General features: G+C 46.0%; 1 protein-coding gene across 1 annotated transcript in view; it reads right to left on the reverse strand.

Moving 5' to 3' along the window:
- SNX29 (sorting nexin 29) overlaps positions 1 to 14,126 on the reverse strand; it is a 575,039-nt gene that overhangs the window by 77,263 nt on the left and 483,650 nt on the right. Inside the window, exon 19 of the mRNA XM_030797722.1 lies at positions 11,401 to 11,541. Coding sequence (XP_030653582.1) covers positions 11,401 to 11,541 — 141 coding nt within the window. The remainder of the gene's footprint in view (positions 1 to 11,400; positions 11,542 to 14,126) is intronic.

Here is a 14,126-nt window from a genome sequence, read left to right on the forward strand (position 1 = left end):
GTTTCTAAAGATGCAAGTGGCCCGTGACACTGAAGAGAAGGAGAAGAGAAACGGAGAGGCTTCCTCCAGCCTGGGGTTGTGAACTCCAAAAAGGTGGCTTCAGGAAATAACCAACTGGTGGCAACTTGAGAGGCTGAATTTATTTTTTCCAGCGTGCTAGAGATGAACCAAGATTGCAATACACAGTTCTCAATTTGTTTTTTCTTTGTGTTTTTCTGCTGCTTGAAGTTCTCAAATATTAATGAGAATATTGAAGGGAAAGGTAGCAATTATTCTCCAACTATTCAAAAGGGTAAGAGCCAAGAAATACTCTTCTAAGTTGTGATTTTAATCGGTTGTCTGAAAATGCGAGGAACACAAGCAGATAGAATACAGGTTAAGTCTTTTCAGAAGGCTTTTAGAGCTGCAAGGAGACACTAAATAATGATATACAAGGAAACTCACAGCCCCAGAAATACTTTGGCCAACGTTTAATGCCCAAGAGTCAAGTTGTCTTATAATTCACTCAATCACAAAACCGGTGGGTTCTACCTAGAAATAGGGTCCTCGAACTCAGCCTGAAATGAGTGAAGTGGGTCAAGCTGGCCAATTCTGGTGGGTTCACTGAGAAGACCAGACCCCAGAAGTGTCAAACAAATTTTCTTTGTCACCAGGAACAATTAAGGCAGAGTCTTCATGGAAATTCCTGCAAGTATCAGCTGGTCAATGTCCAGCGGGCAGGTGAGATGGTGCCACATGGGAACTGAGCATCTATGAACAACCATGAATGACAGTGTCCTGGAAGTGAAGGGACACAGGACGAGGGAGAAAGGAAATTAATCACTCAACAAAGCCGGTGCTATACAATGACTTCCACACAGCTTCAGTTCATTATTCAACAAACAGGTTCGACTCTGTACCCGGCACTGTGACAGATCCCAAGAAGACAAAGACTCAAGTAAGACCAGGCTCTGCCCTCTAATTCTACGGTGTCATGGGTGCGGGGATGGAGGGGACTGCGGGAAGGAAGAACTGTCAATCAGGCAACCGTCATGCGATGCAGTAAGAGAAATGAACCCAGGGGAGGGGCGGCTCATGTTTTTGAAGTCAGGGAAGACTTCCTGGTGGAGGTGTGAAGGCCACAGTGGAGGGTGGGACCAGCAAGTTCTGTGACTTGAGACCACCAGGAGGAGTCTCTTCAATTCAGCTTCTCCGTGTGCTATACCTAGAAAATACGCAGGATGGGAATAGAACAGCAAATATGCTTTCAGTGGCTGGCTCTGGATTTTTTTGCCTATAAATGACCTTGATTTTTTTTTTACTGGATTTTATTTTGATATAGAAAGGTCCTCCCAAGACACTGCACTAATTAAACATATATATACCGACGCATAGGCCTCCACATACATATTCCGAGTCTGAGGCTCACCAAGGTCTCTTCCCTGAGATGCTTTTTTTCTGGCAAGATGACGTTAGTGGTTGCTCTCCCGGCAAATATCTTAAGAGGCTTTTACTGAATTAAAGAGAAACACAAATGTGTGATGTGTAATGAGCCCAATTTCTCTCTTCTTCTCGATTAATACATTAAGTACTAGGAATATTTACATGGTGGTTGGCAGAGTGTCAAATGAGACACAGGCTTGAGTTTACGGCTTCATTCACTCGGAGCCGCTTTCCGCTCCCAAATTTCTCTGTGGATCCCTAGCAGTTGTGGGGGATGCTGTGTGAGCTCCCTGTGTCTCTGCTTCGAGCAGGGCGGGGAGTCCCGCCATCTTCTCAATTGTCTTCACGTGACCAACTTTCTGGCTGAAACCTGTAGTAGGTGACTTTCTGCATCCCCTCTGCATCACCAGCTCCTAGATTTGGGCATGGACGAGTGGGGCCTGGCTTCTCCACGCAGGGCTGGGTGGTGCGGTGGCATTTGCAGAGTTCGGGTCAATTCCTGACTCCGGCACTTATAAGCTATGGGAGCTTGGGCAGGATGCTCATTGCCCCTAAGCCCCAGTTTCCTCATCTATAAACACTTTGTATGGAGCCCGATAAGAACTGCACGATGAGAAAATGAATACAAAATTCCCGGTGTGCCTGGCAAGCCGGCATATGGTGGCTGGTGTTAGTCTACATGGAGACGCTGGCTTCGAGGTTTCCGGCGGGACCATCCATGTCGGGCTCACCCACTGCACAGGTTCGGGGTCCTGGCATCGCTGGGGATGAGAAGGCGCTTGTGTGTCCGCTCGCTCCACTTCACTCCCAGCCTGAACACAGATCTTACCATATGCCAGACACTGTTCTGAGCACTTTACAGATGTAACCACCTTCCATCCTCATAAACACAACACTAGAAGAGGCATGAGTATTCCTAGTATATAAACGGGGAAACAGGCACAGAGAGGTCAAATAACGTGCCCGAGGCCTCACAGGTAATAAAGCCTTAAGGATCTTTTTATTTTTTTTCTTTGACTCTCAGTGCTTATTACAGCCTCTTACAGAGTTGGTAAAGTCACACTGAAAGAATAAATGCATAAATGAATGAACGAGTACCTGTCACCCCACAAGTTCAGGATTAGCAGGGAAGTTCTTACAAGCCTATGGATGAACTATGAGGGCAGCATTCCCAACTCTAAAAATGGCCCCTAAGCGAGGGTGGAGCAGTGGGTGTGGGCGGAGAGACAGGCCATCAGAGCCCCGCCTCACCTGCCCCCTGCTCTCCACAGCACCGAGGTTGAGGAGTTGACTTAGGGAGTCAATGTGAATGTCCATCAAATGGGCAACGGCTGACTGATTCTGCCCGTCCAGCCTCCAGGGTCCTCTGCAGCCGACCTTTTTGTGGGATAGGCTGTGCTCACAGAGGCTGAAGGCAGATCACCTGCCTGGGCCCAAATATCAATCAGCCTTGACACTGCCAAGCGAGATGGCCCAGGCAAGTCACTTCACATCCCCGTGCCTCTGCTGCCCCATTTGTAAAGTGGGCTAACAGCAAGAGTTCTCTACCCAGGGCAAGGAAGAAGGAAGAAGAGGTGTACAGTAGGCAGGATGAGGCCCACCCTCTCCTAAAGTGTCTATGCCTCAACCCCCAGAACCTGTGAATAAGCTACTGTAAAGGGGCCATTGCAGAGGAGGTGAAATTAAGGGCCCTGAGAAAGGGAGATTACCCTGGATAATCTGGGTGGGCCCAATCTAATCATATTACCGAAAAGTGGAGAACCCTTACCTGCTGTGGTCAGGGGAAGATGTGACAACAGAAGAATGGTGGGAGAGAGGCAACACGGAAGACAGAGGAAGGGGCCACGAGCCAAGAAATGCAGGCAGCCTCTAAGCTGGAAAAGGCAAGAAGGATTCTCCCCTGGGGTCTCTAGAAAGAAATGCAGCCTCGCTGATGCCTTGATTTTAACCTGGTGAGGCTCATTTGGACCATCTGGCCTCCTGAACTGTACGAGAATAAACGTGTGGTGTTGCAAGCCACGAGAAACCAATCCGGGATGCACAGAAAGGATGCCTTGCACTGATTCTGCTGGCCCACCTGCTCCCTCGCCTAGATTTCTGGCTGGGAGCCCTGTGGCCCCTCAAGCATTTCACCTCCTGCAGGAAGCCTTCTCTGCTTCTCTCTCCTCTGTCTGAAGATTGCACCAGGTTCCCTGCAGCTCATATAGCTCCTCTCTGAGGACTCATTTAGTTGTCATCCTCCCTATAAGACTGCCAGCTTCTTAAGGACAGAGACCGAACCTTAATTCGCCTTTGTTGCCCCTACACCCAGCACAACAGCCCTGTACTCGTACACATTTGCCTCTGGTTCCTGCATGAGGTCCACTAGCTCCCACCTCTCCGTCTCACGGGCCGCGTTTCCAATGGCACCTCCCAAGAAGCTGCAAAGGGGCTTCCCACAGCTCAGCGAGTTCCAGTCAGTTCCTCTAGCACACACGGGTGTATGTGTTTTTAATGAGGATTTTAATGCATAATTTCTCCAACAAGTTGAATTATCCGTGGCTCCAGGGAAAGTGATTTGCCTTGCGTTAATGCCAAATGAACTTTTGGAGACGGAATCTATTATCCTAAGAAGGAACGACAGTCTCTCCGTTCTCATTTGCTCCCTGAGCCATAATGCAGACTTTAGTAACATCATCAAAAACGAGTCCTTTACCTAAGCCCTCATGCTGCTAAAGCCCATCTGCACAGGCAGCTCGCCGGTCAACTCCCTCAGACCATTAGAGAGCCACCTTTCCTGTCTCCAAAAGCCTGCTTGGCCTCACGCCCATTCTGCAAAAAATATTCAGTCAAAAGCAGGCTGAGAACAACCTCCCGAGTCACCTTGAAAGTTTATGTACTTACTTTTGGAATTGAGATTTTTTGGAATGTGTGCCAACACCCAGCAAAGTGAAGAAGAAAATAAAAGGGAAACTCTTCCATTGAATTTCTGTTCGTTTGTTCATTAATTTAGACCGTGAATATCTTGGTATGTCAGGTGCTATTCTAGGAGCTGGGGATAGAGCAGTGAATAGAAACAGGCTCCAGCCCTGGTTCATGAGCTTCCATGCTGGTGCAGAGAGACAGATAATATTGAACTGCACAAAGAAGTCATTTCCAACAGCGGTATACACTGGGAAGAAAATTAAAGCAGAGGAAAGGGCCAGAGAGTGACTGAGGGCGGCAGAGTGAGGGGTGTCAGGAAAGGCCTCTGTCCAAGGAGGGCAAATCTAAACTGAGATCTGGTGAATGGAGGAGCCATCCATGCAGAAATCTGGGAATGGCCATTCCAGGTACAGGGTGTGACAGGTGCAAAGGCCCTGAGGTGAGGACAGTATAGACGTCTTAGGACACCAGTGTGGCTGAGTGGAGAGGGCGGGGGCAGGGCATGAGATGAGGTAGGAGAGGGCAGTGAGGGAGCTACCAGGGGACACCTCTGAGGCCACAGTAACGAGTCCCCATTGTTAAGTACCAGGGGGTGTCACTGGAGGGTCTTAACCTACAGCTGACACAATCAGATTTATGTTGTACAAATCTCACTCTGGCTGCAGTGTGGAAAATAGGCTACAGGGAGGCCAAAGAGAAAGAGAAAAAGGCCAGCCACTGCAGGTGTCCACACTGCGGTGACAGTGGCTTGGAGTTAGAATAATCTAAACAGGACCCACGGGCAGTGGTTCATGTCTGTAATCCCAGCACTTTGGGAGGCTGAGGTGGAAGGATGGCTGGAGCCAGGAAGTTCGAGGCTGCAGCGAGCCATGATTGCACCACTACACTCTAGCCTGGGTGACAGAGACAGACCCTGTCTCAAGGAAAAAAGAGAGAGAGAGAAAGAGAGAATGACTTAAGCAGGGATGCAGGAAGCAGGTGAACTGCGACTCTTTTGAAAGTGGAGCCCATGGGACAGGCATGTATAGTTGTGGATGGGTGAAGCTGTGCTCTTACTATCTCAGCCCTGCTGAACAATGTCATTCAACAGAAACGTCATCCCAGCTTGCGTCATTAGAGCTGGTCATTAACATCTGGAGTGACTCCTTTGCTCCCTGGGCATTAGGCACGGCCAAGGAACTTGCTCTGGCCATTGAAATACAAGTGGAATTCCCATCTATCACTTCCAGGCAGCGGCTTTAGAAGCTACTGCCTGACTTGCCCCTACTCCTTGTTCCTGTTGCCACGTGCATGCAGATGGAGCCTCCAGCAGCCTGGAAGCCAGCACTACGATGAGCAGAGCCCCAGGCCAACCCAAGATGGACAGAGAACATGAGCCAAAGATATACCCTTGTCGGCTTAAGTCACCAAGATCTTGGAATTGTTACCTTGGCCTAAACAAGCCCCACACCTGTGATATATAAAAGTTAAGGGGCCAGATGTGGTGGCTCACGCCTGTAATCCCAGCACTTTGGGAGGGTGAGGTGGGTGGATCATAAGCTCAGGAGTTCAAGACCAGCCTGAGCAACATGGTGAAACCCCATCCCTACAAAAAATACAAAAATTAGCCAGGTGTGGTGGTGCACACCTGTAATCCCAGCTACTTAGGAGGCTGAGGCAGGAGAATCGCTTGAACCTGGGAAGCGGAGGTTGCAGTGAGCTGAGATCACACCACTGTACTCCAGCCTGGGTGATAGAGCAAAACTCCGTCTCAATAAAAACAAAAAACAAACTTAATGGCCGGGTGCAGTGGCTCACACCTGTAATCTCAGCATTTTAGGAGGCCAAGGTGGGCGGATCACCTGAGATCATGAGTTCAAGACCAGCCTGGCCAACATGGTGAAATGCCGTCTCTAAAAAAACACACAAAAATTAGCCACGCATGATGGCAGGTGCTGTCTCGAAAAAAAAAAAAAAAAGTTAATAACTTCAATATATATCTATTGTGGCTTGACTCTGCTATGAAAGAATAAACTTCATCGAATGGTGAATTGATATTCAGGCCAACTATTTCAACATGATTTGAACTTGATACAGTATGTGAAGGCATGAACACCTCCAGGGAGAGCTCTGGGTATCCTGTGAACGTATAATTACACACATGCATGGCATGTTAAGGCAACAGATTCTTTGCTAAAGACAAATGCTGGGTCTACACACTATACAACATGCTAATTTTGTCAAATAAAAAAGATTCAAATTGGGATTAAGGTCACTTTCAATTATAAAACTGTCAGACAATTACCAATGATGGCATTGTAGGGGAAATATATAGAAATACGGGCTAAAAGGATACTCATCTGACAAATGAGAAAGGCTAAACTATGCTTGCTATTTCCTTGAATAATGTCTAGGTCTATGGATTCTGCAGAGAGTCATTTATTTAATGGGTTCAAGGCTTAAGAGTAACAAGGCATGCAAAATTCGATCAACCCTGGCCAGGAGTGGTGGCTCATGACTGTAATCTCAGCACTTTGGGTGGCTGAGGTGGGAGTAGCTCTTGAGCCCAGGAGTTTGAGACCAGCCTGGCCAACACGGTGAAAAGCTGTCTCTGCAAAAAAACTGGAATATTAGACAGGTGTGATGGTGCGTGCCTGTGGTCCCAGCTACTTGGGAGGCTGAAGCAAGGGGGTCACTCGAACCCAGGAGTTTGAGGCTGCAGTGAGCTACAATTGCATCACAGAACTCTACTCTGGGTGACAGAGCAAGACTCTGTGAAAGGAAAGGAAGGGAAAAGGAAAGGAAAGGGAGAAAGAAATTAATTAAATCAGCCCAAACACGTCTTGTCTAGATGTGTGCCACAATGGTCCAGGCGGACAAGGGAGTTATCCTTGAAGTAACCCAGTCAAAGAAAAGATTCTGATGTGGTGGATTTTTCTGGGCCAATTTAGAATCAACGCACTCCAAAAATTTTGCCCTTGGGATATTAAAGCAGGTGTCCTGAGTTATTAGGCCCACTGAGGCCAGCATAAGCTTGGCCTTGAAATGAATTCACCAATGGCCTCAGTTGGGTGTTGAAGGTTCTGAATCTTGACTCAATCCTCCTTTGGAAATGGGAAGAATCACTAAGATCTGTCCTGAGCAGCAGCCAAGGTGGATTTAAGGGAAGTGGGTATGTCTTAGCCAAATGCAGAGAAAAAGAAAGAAGGAATCAAAGGACAATCATGCGGCTGGGTATGGCCCCTCCTGTTACTCACGCCTGTAATCCCAGCACTTTGCGAGGCCAAGGTGGGCGGATCACCTGAGATCAGCAGTTTGAGAACAGCCTGGCCAACATGGCGAAACCCTGTCTTTACTAAAAATACAAAAATTAGCTCAGTGTGGTGGTGGGTGCCTGTAGTCCCAGCTACTCAGGAGGCTGAGGCAGGAAAGTCACTTGAACCCAGGAGACGGAGGTTGCTGTGAGGTCAAACTGTGCCACTGCACTCCACCCTGGGCGACAGAGCGACATTCGGTATGTGTGTGTGTATGTGTGTGTGTGTATATATATACGTGTATATATGTGTGTATATATATAATGTGTGTATATATACATATATACACGTATAAAAGACAATCACAGTTCAACCAGCTTATTAAAGTTAAAAGCTGCACAGGCTAGAAATGGAGCTGTGGCCCCAAGACTGCTCATGAACTGGGCAGTCAGATCCATCCCCACCACTGGGAGCAGGACCATAAATCTGGTTAAGAACCAGCTGGTGCACTTGTACCAGCTGATCATTATTGGGCCAGGCCCACTAAGATGGTGTCTTTTATTCTCAAGCTTGTGTATTTGCAAATAGGGTTATGTTGGGGGGAAAAAGCACATTGCTTGGTTGACACAGGCTTCACAGGGGAAAGGTCCGCTGCTGTGAGGAATGAGCCTCGGGATCAGCAGGGACAGATCGTCTCTCTACCCTGGGGATGAGGGTGGAGAGCATGAAGCAGACTCAGTTCTCTCCTCTGGAAGCAGAGGTTGCAGTGAGTTGACACAGCGTCACTGCACTCCAGCCTGGGAACAGAATGAGACTTTGCCTCCAAAAAACCAAATAAACAACAACAACAACAACAACAAAACAGTTCCCAGCTCCTGCACAGGAGAGACCCAGGACAGCTTCATGCTCTCTTTCTATAGGACACAACTCCAGAAAAACCCTCCCACTCCCCAGGGCTCAGCCTCATCTCACTAAACTCAAATCCAGTGTTTTCAGGACTGATGAGATTTATTTTGTCTTAAGTTTTGTGTAACTGGGGGGCTTGAGGAGGGAGGAGGCGGGAAGGGAGTTGTTTGAGGCTGCAGAGAAAGCATGCAGCAATGTCGAACATGTGGTGGGCGCAATAATGGCCCCCACAGACGTCCACACCCAAATCCCCAGAACCTCACATGACCAAAGGGACTCAGCAGATGTGATTAAGTTAAGGATCTTGAGACAAAGCGTGGGTCGGGGGATTATTTTGGATGATCTGGGTGAGCCCAATGTGATCACAGGGAATCTAAGGGGAATTCTAAGAGGAAGAGGGTCAGAACCAGAGAAAAATGTGACTATGATGATGGAAGCAGAGGCTGAGTGATGTCTCTGAAGACAGAAAGCCATAAGGCAAAAACGAGGGTGGCCTTGAGAAGCTGAAAAAGCAAGGAGCGAACTCTCTCCTGGGGCTCCAGAAGGAAGAGGCCTGGCTGACGTCTTGATTTTAGCTCTGTGACACTCATTTTGGACTTCTGACCTCTGGAATTATAAGATAATGAATTTGTTTTAGGTCCCTACATTTGTGGTGATTTGTGACAGCAGTAAGAGGAAACTAACATAGCAAGTGTTGACTTAATGTTGTTGATAGGTTCTAACTAAGACTTTAAGCTAAATACAGTACTGTACGCCCTAGGAACTGAACTCTTGTTTGTATCCATTTGTCCATGGTAAAGTTCATTTCATAACACAATAGGTCATTTTGCTTAAAGTTGCAGTTCCCAGGCACCCCTGGACAATGTTAAGTCAGGACAATGTTAAGCCACAACCCAAGACTTTTCCCCTTCCAAATCCCCTCATTTCCACCTTGTGCTACAATGGTGTTCCCTTAGCACAAGACGCAGGCAGGTTCCGCGAAGAAGCTGTCATGGAAGAGACACTGCAGGATCACGTTTCTTGCACTTAAGAATGTCTTATAATTTGATAATACACTGCTTAGCAGCATGTTGTTTTATGACATTTTAGGACATTCTGAATGAGTACCAAGATTTGTATAAGCCTATGGGTCATTAGATTAAATCAATATACAATTTTCCCCTCTTTTCAAAAGAATTCTTGTACTCCTTGCTATGAACAAGCATAGAGTTTCTGTCTGCCACATGTAGCGAGCGGTTCAGCTCTACTTTTCCTCAACAGAAAAATGAAGGACAAATGTATTCTGGGCCTGGGATAAGCCTGCTTTGTAACTGTTTATGTTCAAATCGAGCAGACCTTGGCGCGATCAGGTTTCAATCTGTTTTATACATAGAAATTTACACACATGTAAATGTAAGGGTTGGGAATAGATTTCCCTGTGAAATTCCCAAGTGCCAGGAGTGGGTTTTGGAAACTCTTGCTCTGTGTTTCTGTGATAAAGGTCAAGGAAATCCTAGCACGGTACCTCCTGAAGACAGAAACTAGGGATTCGCCCCATATGGCATCTGCCACATGGCTTTGTCAAAAGATAGAATGGCAGTCCTCATACTTCCTCATGAACAACATCACCTGGAGGGCTTGTTAAACCCAGACTGCTGGGTCTCAGCCCCAGAGCTTGTGAATCAGCACGTCTGGGGTGAGCCCAAGAATGTGCATTTCTAACCAGCTCCCAGGGCTACTGCTGCTGCTGGCTGGGGCCACGCTTTGAGAATGACCGTGGCAGAGAGATCATGCTCAATACAATGCCCGATGTCTTACACATCCTGAGAAAGGTCATGGCTCTACCTTCCCATCGGACTGTCCCTGCCAAGCTATTGAACACATACCGCAATTGATGAAGTGCCCGTCTCCTTCTTGACTCTCAGCTAAAGATTCTCCAGTTTGGCCGCAGAGTGCAATCACTTAGAGAACTATTCAACCCCTCCATGCCCAGGCCTCCCTTCAGATCGATTCAATCAGAATGGGGATGGAGGTAGGGTACAGGCAGTCCTCAGCGGTTTTCAAAGCTCCCCAGGGGATCCAAAGTGCGGCCATGACAGAGAACTGCTTCCCTAAGCAAACATGAGGAGTGACATCATGATGCCACCTAGCTGAAGCTGACCATTTGACAGGGCTCCAAGCCAGGTCCACACCCAGGTCTGTCTTCTCCAGGGCTGAACCCAGCCCTTTGCACAACGACACACAATTGGTGCCCAATTAATGACTGCTGAGTGAATAATATTAATCAACCAAAGAGCTTGCAGAGGGCTAGCACCTCCTTCCTCAAGGAAACCAGGATGAATAAACAGACAAATTGGGTCATCATAAATCATTAGCCTTCACGAGGCGAATAACCGTGTAACAATAACAACAACAACAACAGACTCCTCTGAGAAAGTTCTACTCCACAGTCACAGGTTGCAGTGAACATCATGACAACTACGGATGAAAACTGGAAAAGCATTTTTTGGTCCAGAACAGGGGTTGGCAAACTAACCTATAGGCCAAATCCAGCTGCTATCTATTCTTAAAAGTAAAATGCTATTGGCACACAGCCATGCTCATTTGTGTCTGTACTGTCTACAGTTGCTTACACAAGACCCCAGCAGAGGTGAGTATTTGCCACTGAAATGGTATAGTCTCTAAAGCCAAACATATTTACTCTCTGGCCCTTTAAAGAAAAAGTTTCCAACTCCTGCCCTAGAGAAATAGGAGGACATACACACATACGACATAATGGTGACCGTCTTTAGGTGGTGGAATTATGAATAGCTATTTCTTTTCTCTATTTTTTTCTTATATCCGCCAACTTTTCTTTAAGGAGCATGTGTTTTTAAGCAACAGACTAAAGAAGAAGAATAAATAATCCATTTGAACGCAGGCAGTGACAAGCAGGCTTCCCGGCATGGGACGGTACCTTGTTTCCAATGGCCTTTTTGGGTGGGAAGTTGTAGGCCCTCACTTGAGGGTACTTGTTTTGTAACTTGTGGTGCAAACTCCTGAACTCTGTATACCGGCGATAGATGTTCCATTCATCGTCTTTTATCCGGATGTAGACCTGTCAAGAAAGAGACAGAAAACGTGAATTCCTCTTAAAACTCTTATTCTAAAGGAGTAGGATTTCGGCAATGCGTTCCCCATGAAAACCAACTGCAGCAGGAGTCACATCTGTGTCACACACCACTGGATGCCCAGTTCCTGGCACAGAGCAGGGATTTATTGGTGCTGGCTGAACACATGGGTACAGGAAAGAATGACTAAATCAGGCAAGTTATGGGAATGACATACTATATGCTATTTTCCCAACATCAACAGAGATCCACAGCCCAATTAATAGCAGAGATGCATTTTTCATGTTGCTGTCATGTGTGTATTGCAGCACTAACAGCTTGCTGGTGAGAGGCTAGTCAACCTTTCTGGCCACTTGTTTCCTCATCTGTAAAACAGAGCTGAGAATAGCACCTCACTCCAAAGGTGGTTTGGAGAGCAATGTGGTGTTTCCTGGGACCACACCGACCACCACACAGACGAGGTGGAATTCAGTTTCAGAAAGAAGGGAGAGGGCAAGAGCTGAGATCTGCCCCACTAGACTGAATGCCATGTCCAGATGGGATAAGCATGACCGGGACACAGAATTTCTTTATTTTAATCAAGTTATGACTCCTTAGAGAATACTCTGAGGATACAAAATGTAAGGGCTGTTTCATCAGCTTTTTGCAGGTCTTAGCACCTTCCAGGGGCAAGTAGCAACTTCACAAGGAAAAACAGAGGGAGGAGAGAGATCAATCTACTTTTTGAAATTACATGAGTTAAGAACAGCTCAGAGAGAAAAGTCCCCAAGGATAAACGGATGTTGTAATTTACACTCCATGAATGTCAATATACATCTTTAAAACCTCTATGACCATGAAAACAAGCATCTCTAATGTGAGTGATAAATTCTGTTCCTATGTGAAAGCCACCTATCAACCCCAAACACAGACATCATGTGTTCGAACTCTAGTATGGCGACCATAGAATGTCTCACATTATTCTGTGAACAGGAGGAAAGACTAGAGACTAAAACCACAACATGTCAATTAACAAATGGATAGATGTTTCCGATGGAGTGAGATGGAGAAACAGAATGCCTATGAAGTTTACAGAAGTCCTGGGGTCTCTGATGACCTTAAGGAGCAATAATGTCATCCCATTATTGCTGACGTCACATCACCAAACCTATAATCAGATCAGTTACTCAAGGCTTCTTCAACAAACGAGAAATATTCATCTCTAATTTGTTCAAGCTAATGTTTTAGGGGTCTTTTATGAGCAACTGAATGCAATTCTCATCATATATATATATATTCTTTTTTTTTTTTTGAGAAATGTCGCTGTGTCCTTTGCTTTTTTTTTTTTTTTTTTTTTTTTTTTTTGAGACGAAGTTTCACTCTGTTGCCCAGGCTGGAGGGCAGTGGCATGATCTCAGCAACCTCCACCTCCAAGTTCAAGCAATTCTCCTGCCTCAGCCTCCCGAGTAACTGGGATTACAGGTGCCCACCACCACACCTGGCTAATTTTTTGTATTTTTAGTAGAAACAAGGTTTCGCCATGTTGGTCAGGCTGGTCTTGAACTCCTGGCCTCAGATGATCTGCCTGCCTTGGCCTCCCAAAGTGCTGGGATTACAGGCGTGACCCACCGCACCTGGCTGTCACCCTATATATCTTGAATGGCCCATACCTGCTTATGATATATTCTTATAAAAGTCCAAACATCTCTTGGAGAGTGGCAAGTTCAATCACTTCTATGATCATCATACATACTACTAATTATCTAGATCAGGGTGGGCAAACTATGGCCCATGGGCCAAATTCAGCCACAGTGATTTGTTTTGGCTGCTTTTGAAATATAGATAGTCCCTCACTTAGGCTGGTAATTGTCTTGCAATTTTTCAAGTTTAAAATGGTACAAAAGCCATAAGCATTCAGTAGAAACCACACTTCAAATTTTGATCTTTTTTCCAGGCTAGTGATGTGCAGTATGATATTTTACATGAGCTGTTCAACACTTTATTATAAAATAGGCTTTGTGTTAGATGATTGTGCCTAACTATAGGTGAATGTAAGTATTCTGAACAGCTTGAAGGTAGACTAGGCTGAGCTATGATGTTCACGAGATGAAGCGTATTAAATGCATTTTCAACTTACGATATTTTCAACTTAGAATGGGCTTATGGGGACATAACCCCATCATAAGTCAAGGGTCTTCTGTACAGCAGAGTTAAGAAGCTGAAATAGACCACAGAGCCTGCAAAGCTCAAAGTATTTTTCCTGGCCTTTACAAAAAGAGTTTGATAACCCCCGATCTAAATAATCAAGAAGTCATTATTTTTTTTTTTTTATTATTATACTTTAGGTTTTAGGGTACATGTGCACAATGTGCAGGTTTGTTACATATGTATCCATGTGCCATGTTGATTTCCTGCACCCATTAACTCGTCATTTAGCATTAGGTATATAAAAAAAAAAAAAAAGAAGTCATTATTGTTATTTTTCCACCAACATATCCAAGATCCGGTGTGGAGAAGGGCAGTCCTTTCCAAATCTTACCAACCACTGGGTGGGTTGCATTAACCATCTGAGACCCAGGAATCCCCAGTGCAA

Source organism: Nomascus leucogenys, chromosome 18 (assembly GCF_006542625.1).
Source record: "Nomascus leucogenys isolate Asia chromosome 18, Asia_NLE_v1, whole genome shotgun sequence".
NCBI lineage: Eukaryota > Metazoa > Chordata > Mammalia > Primates > Hylobatidae > Nomascus > Nomascus leucogenys.